Source organism: Amphiura filiformis, chromosome 15 (assembly GCF_039555335.1).
Source record: "Amphiura filiformis chromosome 15, Afil_fr2py, whole genome shotgun sequence".
In the NCBI taxonomy this organism is placed as follows: Eukaryota; Metazoa; Echinodermata; class Ophiuroidea; order Amphilepidida; family Amphiuridae; genus Amphiura; species Amphiura filiformis.
The window spans coordinates 48,713,586-48,738,729 of NC_092642.1; the positions used below are offsets into that span (position 1 = coordinate 48,713,586).

Sequence of the window (25,144 nt, forward strand, 5' to 3'; positions counted from 1 at the left end):
CTTAATCTGTTTTCAAAAAAATACATTGTTTTTACACCAAATCTATGCATATTAAGATTCCTCTAGATACCCTTTCCAAAAATGTATACATACTATTATTTATGTGTGAATAAATAAGAAGTTTTAGCACTTACTTCATACATTTCTGAAAGCACACAAACCCAGTTATGTTATGTTTCTTCAATGTAAGAGTGAATACAAACTTACTTGAATTTGAATCAACATAATCTCTCTGGAGAATAAGTAACAAGTGATAAGATAAGTTTTCTGTTACATGTGGTCTAAAGAAACAATTTATTTATAGGCCATCACATGTCATGTGAGTTATTTTGTGGAAATATGTCGCATCACAAGACATTCTAAAGTGACATTCTACAGAAACTTTTTGTAGGCCATCAGCATAGCTGTAAGGACCATTTAGCAAGCAATCTGTTGTATGTGGGTGGGTGGGGGTTATGCCCAGCGCGGTCACGTCACACTCGGTGTGACGTGCCCTGAACTCCAAATAACTTTCGTAAGCGACAGACATATTGCAGGAAAGCGTGCCAATTTAAGCTTCCTGTAATATCTATTGCACATAACATACAAAGTCACAAACTTACAAACTTCAATATGAACTTCAAATACACCAGACCAGCTGTTAATCATTACCGATCCTTCAGAACGTTTTACTCTTGCAGCTGTTTGATGTAAAATGCGTGTTGTTTACAATTTTACCGGAAATGTGGGAAATCGCCAGGCCTTCTTCTGGAAATGCGCAAGGCATTGTGGGAAATTGTCAGAGCTGTGCACGTTGTGTAGCCTAAGTTCCTTGGCCCAGATCTCGAAACAATAAACATGGCGGAATAAAATGACCGTGCGTAAGCAGTAACGGGACTGGTGGATCAAACCTATGTAACTCATCGGTCTGACAAGGTCAGGTCATTACGCATCATCAGAGTTGGTAAATACATGTACGTCATCTGCTTTACGCCATTGTTGTAGCCGAGAGAGCAAGCGTGAGGTCTGGACACTTTTCGTGTTCTGGACACAAATTTGTCATAAATATATTGGTGATGTCCAGTATTTAAGGGCACTTTTTACATACAGGTATGTTATAGGGTAGATTCGATAGCTGTACAAATTGTACAAAATATCAATTTGATAATGACCTCAAATTGTTTACAAAAATATATTTTTCCATACGTTGTCATTGTATCCAGTTGTTCGACGCATAGGCGGGGGTGTGACCAAAACGTATATACTACATGTATGTACTACCGTAGTATATATTTTTTGGCCTAACTGGTGCAAAAATGTCCACTTTTAATCATAGAAGGCCTATTGCACATACACATGTGTGCAATGTAATCTGAATCATGTAGGCCTTCAACAATACCACAATGTATATTTGAATACAATCATTGCAGAGCTAGTTAGGGTGCAGCCATAGAGAATGCCAAGTTTGAACAATGGGAGAGGAAGGTCATTGGATACTTAGACACTTTCAGCATCATAGTTGAGACATGGTTCATTACTCAGCAGACTTTATTTGCTTTGATTTGAAAGGTTTTGATTTGACAGCTTGCTTTTGTGCCTTTACAAATTTGTAGTATGTTTCAGTTAAAAGTGAATACAAACTAAATATAGTGCAATATTCAGAAAACCTGGTCCACTGTAAATGTGGAAATTTTTGCGCTACGTTAATTTTTGCGCTTTACGCGCACAATTGAACTAGCGCAAATTTAAAAACACGCGAATGTGCTATTTTTGTACGTATGCCTATGTAATGAAGCTCAAAATCGCAAAATTATAAACAGATCATGAAAGCTTAAATTTAGCAAAATGCAAAAATTTACACACACAGATATTTTCACGTTTACAGTAATCATTTGATGCATAAAGGTACAAACAATTGATCGTGAATGGAATAACACTTGAAAGGGTTCATTTGTGAATAATTCTTTAAAGCCATACAATTTCCGTCAAGTTTTAATTTTGTTATTCTTTGTAAATCCGAAATGTTGAAATCAATATAACTGCCGGAAGGCTTTCTGTCCATTTTAAATGTAGGTGGTCAGATTTTTTCATATTTTGTTTTCACATTGAGGCCTGTACCAAAACAATCCAGTTGCTAAATTTTGAGGTAAATTTCGCTAGCCATTTTGATATTATAGAAGTAAAAACGTGTTTCACAATGAAGTAAAAACGTGCTTCACAATGACCCATAAAAAATGTGTTTCACAATGACCCATACCCATAGAATGGTATGTGCGATAATTTGGAGATTCATTATCACTTTTTCGTTCATAACATATAAAAGAAAATTTAACTGGGATTATGAGAAAAATATGAATTTCTTCTGATACCAAAATCACCTTTTTGATAGAAAAGGTAGGGGGATGAGGTTGTCGATCAGGTCACCCATCTTTTAACATAAAATTCTATTGTGGACATAAAGTCATGTGACTTCATGTCAAAATTACTCTGTTGACCTACAAACAAAACAAATATGGCTGATTCCATTTAAGGGTAAGTTGGGACAAATTTATAATATGCCAAAAATCAGGTTGAAAAATATTAACTAATTTCATATTGTAAGATTATGGGTAACACAAATGTAATGATTCTTGTGAAAAAAAAAAAAAAAAGACTTATCCACCACTCAGTGGGTGGGGATCTAGTGGTTCCCAAACTGCCTTGTTTTTGTGGATGTGTGTGGTTGTGGATGGATCAGGCACCAGCATACCTGTTGCCCTTAAAATGTCCCCATTGCCCCTTTGCCCTCACCCGGAAAAATTCTGGTGCCGCACTGCCGCCACTGATTTTGATGTGTAGTGAATAGTGATATTAAAGTTATTTATTTTCCATGTTAATTTCAGATTGGGGAGTTACAAGATCACTATTTGTTTCAACATAGCAGAATACAAAGAAGATCCGTATTGCCTAGTGAAGGAGAACATACATTCCTAGAAAATGAAGCTATGGTAAGAATGATAGAAAATTGTTATATTTTGGCAAACTTGTTGCATAATAATTTGTGCTGTTTATATGAATTCTTAACCCTAACCCGCCTGAATACTACAAAATACTACTTTCTATATGCGCTGTTCGTGCATGCATCCCACGTGGGGTGATGAGGCAATCGCCCTAAGTGATATACAGGCACAGTTTCGCTGGTCAGCGAAGCCCAAGACCTGTGGCAAAGTGTCGCCGACCGAGTGCTTGGCATGCGAGGGGTCTCGGGTTCGAATCCCACCCAGAGCAAACAACTTCTTTCCTTCTTTTCTCTCTTTATTCTTTCCTTCTTTCCTTCCCGTCACGAAAAGCCCTTAGGGGTTAGGGTTAGGTTACCACTATCGAAACTCAGTATAGGCTTCCTTAATCCTAACCCGCCTGAATACTACAAAATACTACTTGATATATGCGCTGTTCGTGCATGCATCCCACGTGGTGTGATGACGAATCGCCTAAGTGATATACAGGCACGGTTTCACTGGCCAGCGAAGCCAAGACCTGTGGCAAAGTGTCGCCGACCGAGTGCTTGGCATGCGAGGGGTCTCGGTTCGAATCCCACCCAGAGCAAACAACTTCTTTCCTTCTTTTCTCTCTTTATTCTTTCCCTTCCCGTCGCCGAAAAGCCCTTAGGGGGTTAGGGTTAATTGAACCAAACAATGCTATGACATAAGGCTTAAAAAGACCAAGTTTGTTTCCATGATCCAACCATGGAAGTACTAAGGTCTATGGAATGAGCACAAAAATGTTTTCTAATAATAATCTGATTTCCCCTGCTTTCCTCTTTGTACACATGCGCAAGTGTTCATGAAAAGCATATGAAAAGAAGTTACTCACTTGGCGGTGTAGGGTAGGAGTGGGTTGATCATTCCAAGCTCATCATATGAAGTCAAATTAGTCAAGATTGTTGGATTTTCATGAAATTTGGTACATTTTACAAGCAGGTTTGGTTTATTTATTTGAGAAAAAATGATGACAATATTTTTCAGAAGATTTTGTCTCGTACATTTTGTTTACAAGCAATATAATGAAATCATAATAAAATATCCAATTTATAAATCTACAATTGTCCAAAAACGTCACAAATTTTCATGTATCTAATCTTAGAAAATGGAAAATTTGGAGGATGACTTTCATAAACAAAGTGGATTGTAAAATGTTCTATTAAAAAAAACGCCTCCATAAATTGTCGACTTGACCTAAAAGTGATACATTATTCTCTGTGTTGTGTAAAATTCACATTAAATGATTATTAGAATTTCAATATTTTCTTTTCAAAAGTATCAATTGCTAATTATAGGATAGGCCTACCTACATAGTCTGATGGATCAGTCCACCCACAACATCCAATTTTGTTTTTAGTACCGGTACAGGAAATTGTGGTCATATTCATGAAATATCCCCAAATATTATTAGATGTAAATATCATCATCACTCAAATATGTGGTGTGATCAAGCAAAATCAGTATGAAGTCGGGCATATTCAATTGTCAGTTTTTTACATGATTAAGTATCTGCAAAGCTACATTTTGCAGAAAACCCCATTGAAATTAAACATTTAGTTCCAAAAATATGAACAGTTGAAAAACAAAACAATATGCAACAAAAGAAATTCTTGTCTTTGTTTGGCTATATCTGAAGAGTAAAAATCAATATATCCGACTTCGGACTGATTTTGCTTGATCACATCACATATTATGCTGAACTGAAATTGACCTGTGATAGCTTTCCCAAAATTAAAAGTTACTAACAACTAGACAGGGATGTCATAATAATAAATCTACCCACATAATGTTTTGAAATTGTTGCAAGTGATATATTATTGTGTTGTAGTTAATTGACTGGATGCAATTCATATTTCATACTTGGTTGATTTCATGCTACTTTTCATTTGCAAGTTTTCTACATTTAGCCTTGCACACTTGAAATTGTATTGTGTACACAAATTTACACTGTAGGGCTGCTAAGGATATGCAGTTGTGTTATTTGCGGCACAATTCATGTGTTTTGGTTTCATATGCATTTTTTGACATTTGGGAAACTTATTTTTACATAACAAGCAATTTGAGACCAATTTCGTTTCAATCCGAACATTTTTAATTTTTGGCCTCTTTTTTTAAGCGAGAAAAAAAAACTGTTTTGGGGCAAAATCTGGTAAAATTAAATTTTGGATACTTTGCATGCACTATCCCATCAAATAGGGAACTTCACCTAAATTTTTGCTAAAATAGCCTTGAATTAAAATTTGTTCATGAACTTCCCGCACAAGTGTCCCAGTAAAACCGGAATAAAATCCCGTCCTAAATTTTCATGCTTCCGCCACCACTGACAGTAACATGATTTATACTTTGTGTCTACACCAGATAATAATATAATGCACTTTAAATATTCAGTATCAAAATGTTGGTTCACCATGATGTAGAAATGTTTTCATTCTTTCTCCATTTTCATTCCCACTTTGGAATTGTCCCTGTAGGCATTTATAAAGTATGTGATAAAGGGGAAAAAGTGTATGACTTTAGTGATGCAATAATTTTGTACCTCATGGAGGGCAAATTGGGAGGTGGCAAAAAGTTTTGGGGAACCTTAAAAGGAGGGTAGCAAGCAATTGTTTGCACACAAACAGAAGTACCTTTAATATTATGGAATAAAATGATGTACAAAAGTAGTTATGTTTAAAGGGGCATTTAGTGATCCACAGCTTCATCCCCACTTTTCTCAAAAAAAAGTTGAGATTTTGATACCACCGGAAACCGCTGGTTACATGATGTTTATGTGCATAATGTTTCTTACAGATTCATTTGCTTTACAAAAATATCACCAAATTGTATAATTTACGTGCTGTTAAGGGCTCTGGTATAAATGTTTGGACAGTATTTTTGTGGGACATGAGAGCACATCAGACATCAAATTGCATTGCAAAATCTCATTGTGTAATAAGTTTGTTTAGAACTGCACCTATCCAAATGATGTTAAATGGTGCCCTGGTCCCTGTGGGCATATACGTGATAGTGTGTAAGAGATTTTCTATCCAAACCATCCATCAGAAGTATGACATTTGATTTCATAAAAATCATGTGCAATTAAGTTAGAGAAGATACATTATGGCTACCATATATCGTAATTTTGTTAAGCAACGCTCACATTTATGTAATGAAATGCAAGCTTATAATATTTAATTTTTTTCGGTGAAATATGCACGAATAGCATTAAATTTTTAGTCTGATGGGTAAAATTTCTGCTTTTTTTTTAAACCCCACTCACAGGCCTGTTTATTTGAAACAATTATTCCCACTAATAATAATAATACTTATAGCAACATTTTTATTCATCTTTCAGGTGGAGTGGATGGAACAACAGCACATAAAGAAAAGGGTCAAAAGAGACTTCCTAGAAGTTGAAAAAAGAGGTACCATCCAAAGAGTAGAGGCATTACAGCAAGGATTAAAGAGCAGAGCAAGCAAGAAATTAGACAAAGTTATTAAGGATCCTAAAGCACTAAATGATCCCAGTTTTAAAGATCAGTGGTATATGGTAAGTATCTCAGGGATATTCTGCTTTAAAATAAATATTTGGTGCTTGTAAAGAAATAATAATGAAAGAAAAGTTTTGATCAAAGTTTAATTCGAGAACTCGTAACATGTTATCAGAATTCAGTAGAGGAACCCCAATCTATGCAATTTGTAGAAATTTAGACATTTTGGCAGTGATTTCAAAGAACTGTGAATGTGGTTTCTGGGCAAGCCTCAAAATAAGCAGATCTGGACCAGGAACCACACATTGGGAAAAAGCAGCTCCTGGTCCTGAGATTATCTAGTGAACCAGGAGCCATTTTTAAAGAGCAAAGAGTCATTTAAATTTACACATTAAATACAAAACCTGCTTTAACTACCAGGCTCTATTAAACAAAATGTAGAACCTGGTTCATATGATTTTGGTGTGGACCAGGAGCCAAAATGTTATGACCATTGGGTAAATGACTCCTGGGTGCCTGGTTATTTTGAAGCTTGTTTCTGGGTAAAGAAACCATGGAATGAGATTTAATTGTAGAATTTGATGCTATTATTGCAGTAAAATTTTAATTCTAGATCAGCTGTAAGGGTATAACTTTTCAGAAATTGTCTTATATCAGAAAATGGAAATGCATCTTTTATGTAATAAAAATGTAAAAGGAAAGTCCCAATTTCATGATATTGACTAACTGCCTCTGCATGAGTCTACAGGTCTCTGTAGTCTGTACTCACATGATCATGTTAAATGCATAGACTGTAGATAATGTCGAAGACCTTTGACTTAGTCATGCACACACATGAATGCTGAGTGTATCCCACTGAGAATCGGGCAGTCTTGGTGCACAGTAGTAAAAAATAAACCTTTTGTTTATAAAACAGATTACTACTTCACCAAAGTTTGATAAATCAAGAATGTTGTATGCTGATATAACTGATAGCAAATTTTTACCTAGCTGGGGGGTTTTCAACCCCCCGAGCTAGGTACTGTTTTGCTATCCGATTCTTCTTTCTTCTTCTTCTTCTTCTTCTGGCAACAAACTTCAAAATGCTTCTCCTCCTACATGTTACACCCTACAATTACGTAACTTGCACATATGTATCGCCTATATCTAGTGCCCATATGGTGCAAACAGAATTGGGATCAAAGGTCGTTAAAGGGGCATTTTCGGTATGTAACCAAATATCTTCAAAATGCTTCTTCTGCCACATATTACAAAGCACAATGACGTCACTTACACATGTGCATCACCTTTACCCAGTGCCCATACCTTACACACATAATTGGGGTCAAAGGTCATTAAAGGGGTAAAATCTTACAATTATATTATCTGGACATCTGTAAGTGGTATGGGGCTCAAACTCAGTGACAACAAATATCATGACCAAGAGAACATTTTGCAGGGGTCATGTCAAAGGTTATCTGGGGTCAAATCTTATAATTTCATTATCTGGACATCTGTAAGGGGTACGGGCCTCAAACTCAGTGACAACAAATCTCATGACCAGAGGAACATTTTGCAGGGGTCAGGTCAAAGGTCATGCAGAGGTCACATTTTAGAAATGCATTTTCTGGACATCTGTAAGGGGTACGGGCTTAATGCCAAGGGGAACATTTGGAACACTTTGCAGGGGTCAGGTCAAAGGTCATCTGGGGCCAAATCTTAGAATTTCATTATCTGGACATCTGTAAGAGGTACGGGGCTCAAACTCAGTGGCAACAATCCTTATGACCTGGGGAACATTATGGAACATCATGCAGGGGTCAGAGGGGTCAGGTCAAAGGTCATCTGGGGTCAAATCTTAGAAATACATTTTCTGGACATCTGTAAGGAGTACGCGACTCAAACTCGGTGACAACAAACCTCATAACCAGGGGAACATTTTCGGAACATTTTGCAGGAGTCCGATACCTCCACAACACCAACACGCCCAGCTAGGTTTGTGGTCTATGACCACCATTTGCCACTAGTGTGTTTTGTTTTTGTTCATTTGTTTGTTTTTTGATCACAGGATCGATCGGGATCACCAACCATGAATGTAGAGGGCGCTTGGGACTTAGGCTACACAGGACTTGGAGTAGTTGTGTCCATTTTAGATGATGGGATTGAATTAAATCATCCTGACTTAAAGCTCAATTTTGTAAGTATTGCTTATTATTCAATAAGTTATCAGTTGGAAATTCAATGTGATATTCTAACTGCTAAATTGAGAAAATTGTTTCTTTTTGTCAAAAAACAGAATGAAACTTAAACGCAATATTAATGAACATTGCACCGAAGCAAGGAAAAAATATCAAAGTCATTTTGCAGTCATCCAGTACCAAATTGCTAAAGATTGTTGACGGTTCATGAAATTTAGTGGGAACTAACTCCGAAGCAAAGACAAAAGATGTTAAGTTCAATTCGTAATAGATTGTTGCAGGTTCATGAAAATTGATGTGATGACCACCAATGCAAGACAAACAAGAATAGTCTTTAAAAAAGACAATCATCGCTAAGGCAGCTATAATGTGAAGTGGATTGGGAAAAAAGTGGTCCCTACCCCTGTACATAGTTACCCATTATTTAAAGCCTCAATTTCCATCACAACCCTCACTGCGCCCTTTAAGTTCATTTTCCACCTTAAACTACCACATCAGGCGGGGAACTAGTGGTTCCATCCGCCATGTTCCATTTGCTCCTGAGACAAACTTGTTTTTTACCCAATCATCTCTGCTGAGCTTTGAACTGGGCCCAGTTCACCAGGGGTAAGTTATCTAACCAATGTGCCATGAGCTTTACAATACATGTCAAATGATCTTACATAATGATGTTTTTCTGTTCACAGGACCAGCAAGCCAGTTATGATTACAACAATAATAGAAAGAATCCATCGCCAAGATATGATTATGCCAATACAAACAGACATGGTACACGGTGCGCTGGCGAAGTCGCAATGCAGGCAGACAATGGAATCTGTGGTGTGGGTATAGCGTACAATGCTAGTATAGGTGGTAAGTGTTTTCCCATAATTAGCAAAGCAAAACAAAATCTGGACAAGTTCCAGGGGGGTCACTTGGCCTTATGGCAGCTTTTCGTGCTTTTAGCATGCTTTTCAGGTAAAGTTTTAATGTTTAGGGTTTCAAGTTCAACGTTTAGGGTCACCTTTTGGCCATGCCAGTGCCGACATTTATTGCATGTTTACTTCCCATGTCTCTTTAATTCTGAAAGGCCAAAATTGAAATAAATTTCATGGGGCAGGTATGTAACTCTTTCCCGTGGGACTTTTTCTTAATACCTGTGTAGGCCTTGGTGTGTGGCACAATTTAGAGTTTGTGCCATTTAGGGGTCCATTTAGTTTCTTACGCCGAATTACGCCATTTAGGGGTAATATTTACAGAGCCAATAAGGGGTGAAATTTTTCTACACTGATTACGCCATTTAGGGCCCATTTTTGAGGTGACGGGACAAGCATGCATATAATAACAAGCAGAACACATCAGGATTACTGTGCAGAACTGAAAAAAAAAAACATTAAAAGGGCAACAAGTGCAATCACAAACTGATGGAGGGTTGATCTTCGGAGCCCCAGGCCAGCTACTGCCTAACATTTCCAGATCATGTAACTAGACAGGAAGGCTGTTTTGTTGAGTTCCCTTAAGAATTTGGATCTGCTGACAAAAGAGAATATTTTGCCAAATCACAAGTAATCCCGTTATCTGAAATGTCAGACACAAGGTCAAGGTGATTCTTTTGTTTTCACTCATCATGCTCATGGGCTTTTGATGTGTTTGTTTCATATGGCAGAGTTAACAAGGTTGTTGGAATTTTCCTGCTTATGTCACAGGAACAGATGAAGCAAGTGGATCTAGGACTTAACTGGCAAAAGTTTCCTTTGAATTAAGATTAAGTTAACAATTCCCTTTTCTACTACAGGATCATCATATTGAAATATTTCAGGCTGACCCACTTGAAAGAAAGTACATCAGACATGTCACAACTGACAACTTTGTGTATAAAAAACGCCATTAACCATTGCATATATTTTTCAACAACTTGGTACTGTTCCATTCACTTTGAACCTGTTGAGCAAGTAAAGAGCTTGTGAGTGACCCATTTTAATTCATCCTTTGTGCCAGGTGTACGTATGTTGGATGGTGATGTGACAGACAGCGTTGAGGCATCATCATTAAGTCATGCCAGAAGACACATTGATATCTATAGCGCTAGCTGGGGACCAGATGACGATGGCAGGACAGTTGATGGGCCAGGAAGACTGGCTAAGCAAGCCTTCAAGGAGGGTATTACTCAGGTAGGTTTTACTGACTGTGATTTTATAATTCATACCTCACTGGCTTGGTCTTGAAGTCCTACAGATTCAAATTCACTCTTGTTTATCTGTGAGTTATAATACTATTATAGATAGATATTTTGATAAAAATCCAAACAGGCTAGACGTAAAAAAGGTCGGACTAAGAATACCAAATTGGATCGTCACAATGGGTACCAAAATAGAGTTCTGCTGACATTTATTTAGAAAAGCCACAAATCAAACAATAGTTGGCATTGTTAAGCTTGAGCGTGAACAACACATCAACATGGTTGCGTCCAGACACTTGAATTCCTATCTCTGTCTTATAATCATCAAATGACTATTTTGTTACAGGGACGTCATGGTCTTGGTTCCATCTATGTGTGGGCTTCAGGTAATGGTGGTCGATCTGGAGATAGTTGTAGCTGTGATGGATATACTAACAGCATCTACACGTTGTCAATCAGTAGTACATCAGAGAATGGTGCATCACCGTGGTATCTGGAAACATGCGCATCAACCTTGGCAACAACTTACAGTAGCGGGGATAGAAAGGAGAGACAAATAGTGAGTTGACATTTACAACATTTGGGATTCAATCATGTTCATCAACGTTTATCAACGATGCATCCATGTGGTTTACTTCGCTCAGGCAGCTTTAGCTGCCTGAGTGAAGTAAACGACACAGACGCACCAGACTTGTGTTGTTAAACAGTGATGAACAATAGTGAAACATGATTAAATCACTTTAAACAAGCTAAAATAAACTAAAAATTGTCTAATTCACATGATTATTTCATGAGGAATGCCAGTGAGTCATTGCCATTCAACCTTGTAAGAAGTTTGGTGACTTTTCTGTTGATATCAGCAATAAAACTACAGAATAAAATGGCAATGTTTAGCCACTACCTCCAACTGAATTCAATATGTAAACACACAAGCTCCAGGCATGACAAATTTTATGTGCTTGCACGTACCGGGATTTGCGCTTCCGTTAACTTGCGCTCACGTAGTACTAGAAAAGTGTGGATTCGTCACTGATTAACAATGTTAAGCTCCTGTTCAAAGGTATAGGAAGAGTTGTTGTAATTTGGTTAAGCAAAAGTCAGTTTATAAGAAACCTTACAGATACCTGTCTTTATATCTATGTCTTATATTTGAGAAAATGACCATGTCAAAACGAAGTTTTGCATTCAATCACATGGATTTTGCAGTTTTCAAGTGGTGGAACAAATCTTGAAAAACTCTATTCATAAAATGTGTTTCTATGTAGATGTTAGACAAAGTTATTAGGTTAGTTTTTTTAGCTTTCTAGAATAAAGAGACAGCATTATGAACAGGGCATAATTTAGTGTCAGAATTTTGCATAGCAAAATTGTGACAAAGTTTTATTTGTATAGCAATAATTATGTATAACAATGACGTTAGTTTGTGTTACAAAATTAAATTTCCAAATTGTAATTTGCAAGCTTTTATTTCCAAATCATTTATTTATTTATTGATTATTGAAAATTAAGCACACACAAATTGTATTTCTATGTGATGAAAGGTATAAGTGCCATCTGAAAATTCTGTGGTACTACATGTAATACACATTTTGTGTTTGGATCAAAAGTTAAATCTTCAGTCATCAATTTACTAGCAGAGGTGAACTTCTTGAGAACAATTCCAACTTCATCATTATATTTGAATTTGATTGTGAAGACATAATAAAATGAAGAAAGTTAAATGATGGCCCCATGCCATATTATAGTTAGGGGAAAAAGTTCACTTTGGTGACCACTCTCTGGCTAGTAAGGTTTGACGATTGATTCGACTTCTATGGACCATTTAGAAAAAAAATAGCCACCATGTCCCTCGCGAAAATCCCGGCATTTTTCGCTAGAGGCCAAAATCCAAAATGGCGGCCACCACCATTAGTTGATTGAAAAGTTAGGTTTTGAACCAGAGCACCTATAATCATGCACAAAGACACTCTTTCGGATATGTCGGTACAAGGATTCCGATTCTGACATTAGTTTGACATTACGGCATCATTTTCACCCAGAAATCCAAGATGGTGGCGGCACCATCTTGAAAAATTTAGTTTTGAACAAGAGGACCTTAAATCGTGTACAAAGACACTTTTTTGGATAAGTCGAACACAAGGATTTCAAATTTGACATTACTTTGACATTACGAACTCATATTTACCCAGAAATCCAAGATGGTGGCACCGGCATCATCTTGAAAAAAAATAAGTTTTGAACCAGATTTCCTAAAATCGTGTACAAAGACGCGTTTTCCGGTAAGTCGACCTCAAGAGCTCCGCATCTGACATTAATTTGACGTTACAAAATAATTTTTGCCCAGAAATCCAAGATGGCCCCCATTTGGTAGAGCGTAAATGTGATTTTTTTTGAAAGCAGAAGCATAAATGTGTCATTTCCGCCTTATCTGGGGTTCATGTCCCTTATATGGGGTTTAAACTGCCTTATCTTGGGTTTACATCCCTTATCTAGGTATAAGGCGCCTTACCTGTGGTTTAGACGGCCTTATCCTGGGTTTACGTTCCTTACCTGTGGCTAAGATGCCTTAACCTTAGCATATCGCAGTCTAAACCCAGATAAGGCATCTAAACCCCAGATAATTCGCTGTAACCCCAGATAAGAGACGTAGACCGAGATAAACGCGGTCCAACCCCAAATAAGGCGCTTTAACCCTAAATGAGGAACATAAACCTAAGATAAGGCATCTAAACCCCACATAAGGTGCCCAAACTCTAGATACGGGTCATTAACCCCAGATAAGGGTCGTAAACCTCAGATAAGACATCTAAACCCAAGATAAGGCGCCTTAACTCCAGATAAGAGACGTAAACTCAGATATGACAGTTTAAACCCCCGATAAGGCGCCGTAACCCCAGATAAGGGACGTACACCTCAGATAAACCAGTCCCAACCCCAAATAAGGCACCTTAACCATAAATAAGGAACATAAACCTAATATAAGAGAAGTAAACCCCAGACGGCGCCTTATCTGGGGTTTAGACTGCCATATCTGAGTTTACGTCTCTTATCTGGGGTTAAGGCGCCTTTATCTTGGGTTTAGATGCCTTATCTGAGGTTTACGACCTTTATCTGGGGTTAACAACCCTTATCTAGAGTTAAGGCACCTTATGTGGGGTTTAGATGCCTTTTCTGGGGTTTATGTTCCTTATTTGGGGTTTAGACTGCTTTATCTGGGGTCTACGTCGCTTATCTGGGGTTACGGCGCATCATCTGGGGTTTATATGCCTTATCTGGGTTTAGACTGCGATATGCTAATGTTAAGGCGTCTTAGCCACAGGTAAGGAACGGAAACCCAGGATAAGGCCGTCTAAATCACAGATAAGGCGCCTTATCCCTAGATAAGGGATATAAACCCAAGATAAGGCAGTTGAAACCCCATAAGAGACATGAACCCCAGATAAGGCGGAAATGACACACTTATGCTTCTGCTCTCATTCAAAAATCACATTTACGCTCTACCAAATGGGGGCCATCTTGGATTTCTGGGCAAAAATTATTTTGTAACGCCAAATTAATGTCAGATTCGGATTTCTTGGGGTCGACTTACCGGAAAAAGTGTCTTTGTACACGAGTTTAGGGAATCTGGTTCAAAACTTATTTTTTTCAAGATGATACCATGGCCACCATCTTGGATTTCTGGGTAAATATGAGTTCGTAATGTCAAAGTAATGTCAAATTTGAAATCCTTGTGGTCGACTTATCCAAAAAAGTGTCTTTGTACACGATTTAAGGTCCTCTTGTTCAAAACTAAATTTTTCAAGATGGTGCCGGCCACCATCTTGGATTTCTGGGTGAAAATGATGCCGTAATGTCAAACTAATGTCAGAATCGAATCCTTGTACTCGACATATCCCAAAAAGTGTCTTTGTGCATGATTATAGGTGCTCTGGTTCAAAACTTAAATTTTCAAAATGGTGGTGGCCGCCATTTTGGATTTTGGCCTCTAGCTAAAAATGCCGGGATTTTCGCGAGGGACATGGTGGCTATTTTTTTCTAAATGGTCCATAGAAGCTCTAATCAATCGTCAAACCTTACTAGCCAGAGAGTGGTCACCAAAGTGAACTTTTTCCCCTAACTATTACCACACAGGTAACTACCGATATACATCAGAGTTGTACCAAAGAACACACAGGGACATCGGCATCAGCACCTATAGCAGCTGGAATCATTGCCTTGGTACTGCAAGCCAAGTAAGTATGCAATATCTTAGATCAAGTAGATTAGAATAGCTGTGTAGTCTCACAGTACACCATTATAACATCCTAAAAGTTTTTAAACATACGTCGATTTGACATAATTAGCGTTTCACTTGAAGAGCTTACTATTGAGGAATTTCCTTATATTTTAATGTGCTCTTCATTAACAGTAGTAGTCTTCAAATGATTGATATACAAATTGTAATGCACACAGATATAAATCATTAGTCCCTAGCGCAGGACTAAATCGTTAGTCCTTGGGGAGAAGTAATTGGCGGGATTTTGAACTGCATTCCATCACCTGTGTTACTCGTAGACAAAAGAATGATGAAAGTTTACAACGTAATACAATATTAGATTGATTTTTTAAAAAGCTGCTTTTATCCACCCAATTGGACAGTCTCAACATTGGTGCGGATGGACCCCAGTAATGGGCCTGATAACTTCTGGCCATCACTTGGCTTGGCTCGTTGGATTCAGCTATAGGGATCATTAGCCCTATCAGGACATTCCATTTTACAGTGTATAGTCATTATCTATAACCTCATTGGGCAGGAAAATCCTCCTATGTGTCATTGGCCCCTGAACATGTTTAAAGCAAAAAACTTCATAATGTAACCTATTGGCAGTTTTGTTTTAAACATGATCAGGGGCCACAAATTTTCTTAATTATAACAAAATATCATATTTCTTATGTCATTACTAATATGCTAACTTGATGCTGTGTTATTCCATTCACTCCTGTAGCTCCATTTAACCATGTTAACCCCCTGAGCACTACCTGCCAATTTAACATTGCCTCTGATTGGTCAATTACATGATATCATCACTTTAATCACCAATCAGAATGGAGCTTTGCAAATAATTCACCCCAATTTTTTTTTGCGTGGTGAAATTATTCTAACAATGTTGCTGATTGGTCCAATTGATAATGAAAACTTCTTTTGGCCAATCGGCAGGTAGTTCTCATGGGGTTAACCATGTTAACAGGTCAATTCATTACCACATCACTTGATAGACCCAGTTAATAGGTATGTCATATGTGCATGCATGAGCTTTGTTATTATGTGCTAGTCGGTGCATGGAACAGTATTATATATTCATTGCCTGCATGAGATATGTAAATATATCCAAAGACTTCAATTTGTATGTGCATGTGTGAAGACTTGGCAAAATATATTTGTCAAAGTATCTGCAATTTTGAAGAATGTTTTACTGTTACTTTTTGTTCGTATGCATGCATGAGTCTATCAATTATTTCTTCAAGTGCTATTTGGTCACAGTCGCATTCAGTATGGTGGTAATTTAGTTACTGTAACCCAAACTGATCTAGCTTTTCCTTCTAGCATGTGCAATGCCTGATGAAAGTTATTGAGACACCTAGGCAACTTCAATGGCCCTACTTCCATTATCTTTAGCATGCTGAAATGATGATTTCTTTGGTGTCAAGTCTAAACCCATCTTTAACCTCACAACATTCCCCAGTAATCAGTGTTGGGGGCTAGACCGGTAGTGAAACATGGTATAAAGCTCATATTTGCAGGATATATTCTCCAAACCAATCCGCAGTGCGTAACAGAGCCCTTTATTGCAATCTGTACTTAAACAGGAAGCCCTGCTTGGCCAGTTCACCACAGAAGAACTGACTTACACCTGTTACTTTGATAACAGACAGAACAGAATTTACATGGATAAATTTTAACCTTCACTAATTCCCTAAGGAACTTGGAACTAAAAGTGGGGCTTCCACTTTAATTTTTGGCTACACAAAACCTGTTCCCACAACAGTCTGTGTTGTGTGGGGTTTCTGTTATGGTGCAGATGAATGGTTGGCTTCCTGTCAGTCCAGTTGGTTTGCAGGGAGGAAGCAAGATCATTAATCCACTGTGCAGCTTAAACACAATAGCCTATCAACTTCTAACTTAGTAGGATGATAGAGTATGATGATGTTTATATGTGCTGAGTAATTTTGTGCTATTTTTATATTTATGAATATTTACAAGCTTATTTGCATATTTTGTTTGAAATCCATTAATATTAATCCACATGGATTTTCAAAATCTCAATTTTCAAGCATTTCTGTCATAAATATTCCAAATTGTGATTTATTGCAAAAGTTGGATATAAATTTCAAAAGCGGTTCTTTTACACATAGAAACGTAACTGTTGAGGGATAGTTGCCACTTGGCAGTCTTGACAGTAAATAATACTGTTGTTAAAATGATTGATGGTGCTATTATAAGAGTTAGTCACCACTCCCCTTCATTTTGTGCTCTTCAATACATGTCTTAATATTGATAAGAATCATTTTCTATAGATTTTTCTTGTATAATCATGTTCTTCGGCACCCCACAGTGGTCTAGATAAAAAAGCTGATTATAGAAATTTGTTGTATATATATTTACAAGAGTGTGTGGCATCTATATGTTCTGCTAGCCTGTCAAAATATATGTGTATATATCTCTAATAAATATCTTCGTCATGAATCTTATTATTATTATTATTATTTAGAATTTGATATTCACACAGTATTGTACAAGACTTTTCAAATGCAAATTTGTGCCTCTCATATCAAATGAGATTTTTTTTAAACCAGCAAGGAACTCTGCAACTAGGAAGGAGGATGCCAAGGTCATACAAGGTCATTAAATTACAGTTAAAGGGGGGTAACCCTATTGGTTTTGGATATGGATTGTCTTTAAAATTACATAATAATATCAAATATCGCCTCCTTTATGCTGCTTTGTGAAAAAACGAGAGCATTTTCAGCGTAAATGTGAATAAATAGCCAAATTTGCAATCCAATACCCCCGCCAATACCTTGGTATACGTGAATTGCATTCTGGGCAGGGAATGACGAATGCTGACATGCTGTACAATGCCCGCCCGTATTGAACGGAAAATGTGTTTTTTTCATACCGCTTCAGAAAAAAGGAAACAAAATATATTTCCCTTGCAATATGTACATTTCAAATGAATATAAAAAAGTTTGGGTAAAATGGAGAGGAAAAAACCCTTCCGAGACCGGTTTTGAACCGGTACCTCTCGGGTAAAAACAAACGCGCTTAGTCAATTGAGCTATTTAGCACACCACGGTTACTGTTGCCGTTTTCATAATTATATACGGCGCACCGTCTCCTCAGCAGTTAGTGTGGTTCGCTTTTTTCACAGAATGTGTATGACGCGAAACCAAAGTAGCTGTTGCGGTGACTGATATTTCGCTCATAATTCCTCCCAGAAATCCAAAGTATTTACCATTGTTTACAAACTGGTATACCTGTAAAACCGCTGTGATTCATGATTTCTCCGAAATACATCGACTTGGAGCGCCAAATTTCAGGATAGTAATGAGAAAAATAGTATCTATTATGTGATGCCAAAACCTCATCAACAATGAAAAAAATCGGGGGGATGATGCTGTCGATCGGGTTACGGACCTTTAACAACAGCATATTATGAAATTAGACCATCAGTCTTTAAAGGGATACACAGAGTCATTTAATTCAATACCCAAAACATAGGACCAACTTATCAATATTTTGATGGAATTTGTAACTCAGCAAACACAAAAATGTTTTTCAAACATTGTAAACGTGTTATAAAAATATTTTTGGCAAACATTTTAGCAAAATATTTTGTCAACACTTTTGCATTAAGTTTTCAAAAAATGTTTTCTAAATGTTATTAAAACATTTTATACCCTTTATATAATGTAGGGTTATATAAAGGTCATGAAAACATTTTTGAAATGTTTTATATGAAAAAACACTACAACAATATTTTGAAAATGTTGGCAAAATGTTATTTCAAAATATTTCTGGCAAACATTTAGCAAAATATTTTGTCAACACTTAATAACATTATGTTAAATTGTTTTGCATTCAGGTTTCAAAAAATGTTTTCTAAATGTTATTGAAACATTTTATACCCTTTATATAACTGTTGCGTTTGCTGGGTTAATAAACCCTGACCCTGCTAATGAATACAACTCTAAACTGTTTTCTTCACAAAAACTGTTGGTGTGAAAAACTTGCAAGGTTTAGTTTTCACTTACAATGTCAAAATTGATCTGATTGTATATCCCTTGAAGCAATTCGCTATCGTAGTCCGACGTCACTTCCTGCCGAGGTCACAACTACTTCCGTAGTGATGGATCAAGCGGTTACATGACGACGCTATCTACGCTGTACACGTCGATGTTCTGCTGTTTGAAAATCAAGTTTTAGCCATTTCTTATGGGTTTCACTGCCTAGTAAGCTTTTGCAAGATTGTTTCCTTCTGAAATCATGAGGTTTCAGGTCTTAAATATGACTGGTAATTTAAAAATTTGATATATAAATTCCATACATTGATATCGCCATTGCTGTTCTCACGAAAGCGTGATCCAGTCGCTATGGTAACGCCCCGGGGTCACCAATATGACGTCATGTCTACGATAGCGAATAGAGCAAGCATTGTTTTAACACAGCTTTGTACTTGTCTTACTATAGTCCAACATTGACATGGCGTGATGTACAATATTTAGTTGTAAGGACATCTAGGAGAGAAAACCTGAAAGCAAAGGACTGGACACTGAATGGTGCTGGCTATGAAGGTAATTGATTTTGGATGCAGTCCATAATTTTTGTTTTACAGCCACAGATTATTCATCCATACCCAAAATAGTATAAATGAAAAGTGACAGTTATGAAAGAGATCGGTAAACAAGTTCATCAGGATTGTCAATAGATATCATTTGTAAAATTTCATGTACACAATCCAATTTATTATTAGGGAAAATGATGTTAAACATACCTACCATGATGTTTTGTGCTACATCGTAGCACTTTCTCAATTTGACTGACCAATTCTCCCAGTCCTCCGCGTCTGCTTCCTGTTGGAGCTTGACGTTGGTGGCGCTGTTTTGGTTGAAGGAGCTGGTCATAGATGTGCGTCAGGAAGTGATTTCCTTCATCCCAGTTTAGTCTGTATCACAGATATTTGTATATTAAAAGAAAAAAATGAAAAAGTTCTTTCTTGTCCGAGCAACTCGTTAATAGGCACATATTCTTATTATCAAATTTTTATGGTATATATACAATATGCTTGTGTGACCCAATTTCAATATGTCAAGTTATTTTTGTGTTTATGCATGATAATGAGCTCATTTGCATAATTTATTGTGTCTTGTGACATTACATTATATTATATCCTTCTGTTACAGTGAGTCATTTGTACGGGTTTGGTTTAATGGATGCTAAGGCTATGGTTGAAGCAGCTAAAACATGGAAAACACTCCCTGAACAGAGAGTCTGTAAAATCAACGTTATTGAGTCACCTAGGTAGGTAAAAGAAGAAAATTGGATTCTCACACCAGATCCAATTAGCAGCAGCATGTGTGTGTCATGCAGTGAACATATGTGACCTGCTCCCACAAAATGAGCATTAAGTCACAAATTGTTAGTTTTGAGACCTGGCAGCGGAGTTGATGTTCTTTATTTAATGCACACATGTACAAGCCAGTAGTATGTCCTTTGTGAATGCTTTATTGTGCATGTTATACCCCATTCACAAAGGACATACTACTGGCCTAGAAAATGCCCCATTCACAAAGACATACTTCTGTACAGGTGCGCATCAAACAAAGAACATCAATTCAACAGCCAGGGGGTCTCGAAACTACCAACTTGCGACTTTACACTCATTTCGTGGGAGCGGGTCACATACCGTAAAACCTCGTCTACAAGCATATGGCTCAAAATATGCTAAGGTGTCATATTATAGCTATATATTTTGACATCTTTTTTTTTAAATAATAATTATAGAAATGGAATATTTGCTAGTTTAGTGGCAAGTTTAGGTAGTAAAGACATAGCATACACAATTTAAGTAAAATCCTTTCACTCTAAATAAAAAAAAAAAATAGCTGTAAAAATGCCTATTTTTACACTTTTATTTGTAACATGCCAAGAGACGCCTTTTTTCAACAGCTTTTTAATTTTTTTTATGGATCCTTATAGAAATTCATGTGACCTGTTTCCCAAAATGGTGCAGTAAACCAATCAAAAAAACAGAAAGAGGCATTATGAATTATAAGTTAGCAGATCAAAAAAAGGATTTAAAAGTTTGCCTTGCGTATGTTACTATTGTCTGTCAAACTTTTGATTGATTTTGAAGTCCCTCAGTTTTTATAAACAAAGACTTGAAGCATAAACTAAAGGGTAAATCTATTGTAAATAACTTCATTTCTCCATATTATAATCAATTTGTAAGTGGCTGCCATCTTTTTGAACATATAACAATTTTAAAATTTTTCTTGAAATGTCTGTCAAATAGTAACATACGCAAGACGGTGCTGTAATTCCTGCTAAACTAGGGTGATACAGCTAATTATGCTACATTACATAGCATTTAGCTCCACCTAGCTTTGTGGCACTATCACTTTGTGAGGAGAAGCTTTTTGATGACACAATCCATTGTTAAGTGTTGTCTGTCAAACATTTGTACGCATAAGTAACATACGCAAGATTTGTATGTGTCTGTCAAAAGTAACATACGCAATACGCTTAAAAAATTAAAAATCACTTGATGTTCACATTATGATGATAGTTTAGAGTTTATAAAAGTGTTTTAAAACATGTGATTTATAAACTGCATGTGATCTTTATTCAATTTCCCATCTTGAACTACTGTTTTTGCCAAATTATTATTCTGTATGTTACATTTGACAGACATCTTATGCGTATGTTATGGCTTGACAGACACACATATTTTATTTATAACAATTTATCCTCCTTATTGTAATATTTGGACACATTTTTTTCCACAATCAGTTGCTGTAGGTCCTACACCTAAATAACCACAAAATACCTTATGTAATACTTTATAAATTTGTATTTGATTGCAGAAAATCATCAAAATTGTGTCTGTCAAATATAACGTACGCAAGGGCTAGAAAATTAAATTTGTGAAGTAAATGGTCTATAACTTATCTTTCTTTTAGTGTATTATGAACGATATATGTGCATACTATAATTTAAACCTGGTTGGAGACCAAAAGAAAAGAGCTGGAAAAATAATTGTGTGTTACACTTTTATGACACCTTAGCTTATTTTGAGCCATATAGGATGCTCTTGATGAAAGCTAAATTAATCCAGGTGCCATTCAATGACAAATATATAACATTATATTGAGTTTGAGCAAATAAATTACCTATACAAGCGTATACAAACAAATACTATTGTAAGATCAATCTATTGTTTTGGCATATTTACGGCTGGTTCGTATTAAGTTAGCTTTCATCAAAAACACTATATATGCTGGTAGACGAGGTTTTATGGTATTTGGTCCTGCATATATACATTTTGGTATCAAAGTGTGTGATAGAATTTTGTCACCTTACTGCCAGTATGTAGTCCAACATTTATTGTGATTATTATTCTATTACGACAGATATTGCATTTTCTGTTCTTTACACTTTTTTGGTTCTCCACAGCAATTTTCGGCTCATATAAAGGGTTTTGTTCTCCTCAACATTTTTGCAGTTGTGTTTGTCACCATTGTAAATGCCAAACTATATACTATCACATAGGTTTTAAACATTATTGTTCCATGTGAGCAGTATTTCCTTGGATTTGGCTAACAAAAGTATTAGTTTATGATCTCAACAATTCTACCAAATGAATCTCTTTACTGATTATTTTTCCATGGTGTGCACCAACTGTTAGAGATCAGGTCTGTTGATTAAATAGCTAATAAAAGTTCTTTGCCAAGACCAAAGAAAAAACTTACGTTTTTCTGCTGACAGTTTCGCCAAAAACCTTCTGGCTTTCTCAAAGCGATTGATGTTGTTATTGATCCAACTGCTTGGAGTGGGAATCCCGGACGGATGTTATTGTTTTACCGGAAGTACTCCTGTCTCCAACGTTGGTCTTGAGCAGAGGATCAAAGATGTGGCATAGAAAGAATGTCCCCTTGTCTCTGTTCATTGTGTTGTCTCCTCTCTTGCGAATCCAAACTGATGACAGAGACGAGGGGACATTTGCAGATGATCTTATTAATACCCTCCTTGATTGGTTCAAAATTGGACATAATATTCATTTTGGCCAATCGGCAGGTAGTTCTCATGGGGTTAAAATGCAATGAAAGCACTCTTCTTTTCCTTTCACAGAACTCTTGACGGGTCTACTACTCGCCTGACCATCAACACCACAGCCTGTGAAGGCACCAGTGACCAAGTGGGATACTTGGAACATGTTCAAGCCAAGATAACACTTGATTACAGCCAGCGGGGTGCCCTCAAATTGCGCCTCACATCCCCACGTCAAACAGAGTCAACAATTCTGCAACCGAGACGAGGGGATCAAAGGTCGGGTAGGTTCAGTGAATGGCCATTCATGAGTACACACTACTGGGGTGAAGAGACAAGTGGTACATGGATCCTGGAAGTGGAGAATACTGGACTTCCTTCAAATTCAGGTAAGTTTACTGATAGTGGGTCGATCCTTCATGTAATTATTTCGTGTAATCTAATCCTAACTCTAACCCTAATCCTAACCCTAAGCCTAATCCTAATCATAACCCTAATCCTAACCCTAACCCTAATCCTAACCCTAATCCTAACCCTAAACTAACCCTAACTCTAACCCTAACCCTAACCCTAATTTCGTGTAAAATTACATGAAGGAACAACCTGATAGGGATCAAATTTAGGAACAATAAATTTTAATTTTCCCCCTCTAATTTCATAAAGGAATTAAAATTGTATAGTGTCACAAATTTGTTTCTTCACATAACATTGCCTATTTGAGTAAGAAGGAGACTTGGTTATGATTGACATATATAGCTGATCAGATGTGTGTATTTCTTGTACAAGAGTCTCTTTGTTATAGTCCTCCTTGTTACATCATTAAAAAAAATCACCTATAGTCTGATCAGCTCGTAATCGGTGGGAATTGTTAGGCTTTTACCACTACGCCAAAAAGTAGACCCACGCTAAGAGTAATATAGTTGACCTGTCTGGTCTATATTGTGTGTGTTATATAAAGTAGACAACGTATAGAACTTCAATTCATTATTTGTAATGCTTCTGGCGAGATGTCACAAGGGAATTCTCAAAATAAAATATATTGATATTAATCCGCGATGTTGTAAGACCCGCCAATTACGAGCTGATCAAACTATATCACTATCACAGGCAACACTTTCTCACTAACCTAGATCATAGCCCTGCAAAGAGAACACTATGCATCAACATCTGCTATATATTTTTAATCCAAAATGCCATTTGAAAGAACATTCTTGTTGCTCTAATTGAAACATTTTAAATGTTTTGACCAATTATCATTTCATCATTTTGTTATTTGAGGATTAATAAGTGTACTACAGCCATGGAAGGGTCTTATGGAGGTATGATTTGTGTGGGTATTTATTTTGTGTGGGTACTTATTTGTATGAAAACACTTCCAATAAATACGGGCGCATTATGCAACGGACTAGAAACACCTTAGAATTGCATTTGACAGTTAAGTCCCCTATTGTTTAGTGGTCTATGTACATTAATGGGGAGATTGGTTGGAATTTTTTATCATGTAGGTCACATAACTCAGTGGACCTTGATATTGTATGGCACTGAGAACGCACCAGCTGTGAGCGGCTCAAGAAAACCCCGGTCAAACGATCAGGATGAGGATTCGGACTCATGGGACACATCTGATTGGACATGGGAATCGTCATACTCATCCTATTCTTATGATGATGACAACTGTCACGAGGAATGCTGGGATACGGGATGCGACGGACCCAACGCAGATGATTGCTTCAAGTGTAAACACTTCAGAGATAGGATTACACAGTAAGTTATTATAAGTAAAACATTGAGCTATCCTATTTAAAATCCACACTGCCCCTGTGGAAGATTTAGCTAAAGTCTTCCACAGAAGGAGTATGAGTTTTGAATAGAATAGACAGTTAGGTAACTTCCATTTGAAATACTCATTCCAGTTGTGGAAGATATAGCTAAAGCCATAATACAGAGGGAGTATGGGTTTCAAAATGATTAACTCTGACCGATTATATTTGAAAAACATACTGCCCCCTTTGGATGATATTTCCAAAATCTTC

General features: G+C 36.9%; 2 protein-coding genes across 2 annotated transcripts in view; both read left to right on the forward strand.

Moving 5' to 3' along the window:
* The window catches only part of LOC140171766 (F-box/LRR-repeat protein 4-like), a 238,554-nt gene that overhangs the window by 198,122 nt on the left and 15,288 nt on the right, over positions 1-25,144 (forward strand). The gene's annotated exons all lie outside the window — the stretch shown is intronic.
* The window catches only part of LOC140171762 (proprotein convertase subtilisin/kexin type 6-like), a 73,021-nt gene that overhangs the window by 11,758 nt on the left and 36,119 nt on the right, over positions 1-25,144 (forward strand). The window contains exons 2-12 of the mRNA XM_072195082.1: positions 2,862-2,966; positions 6,334-6,528; positions 8,517-8,645; positions 9,333-9,498; positions 10,624-10,796; positions 11,151-11,363; positions 14,936-15,036; positions 19,533-19,636; positions 20,246-20,363; positions 23,193-23,500; positions 24,617-24,875. Of these exons, the coding sequence (XP_072051183.1) occupies positions 2,862-2,966; positions 6,334-6,528; positions 8,517-8,645; positions 9,333-9,498; positions 10,624-10,796; positions 11,151-11,363; positions 14,936-15,036; positions 19,533-19,636; positions 20,246-20,363; positions 23,193-23,500; positions 24,617-24,875 (1,871 nt within the window). The remainder of the gene's footprint in view (positions 1-2,861; positions 2,967-6,333; positions 6,529-8,516; positions 8,646-9,332; positions 9,499-10,623; positions 10,797-11,150; positions 11,364-14,935; positions 15,037-19,532; positions 19,637-20,245; positions 20,364-23,192; positions 23,501-24,616; positions 24,876-25,144) is intronic.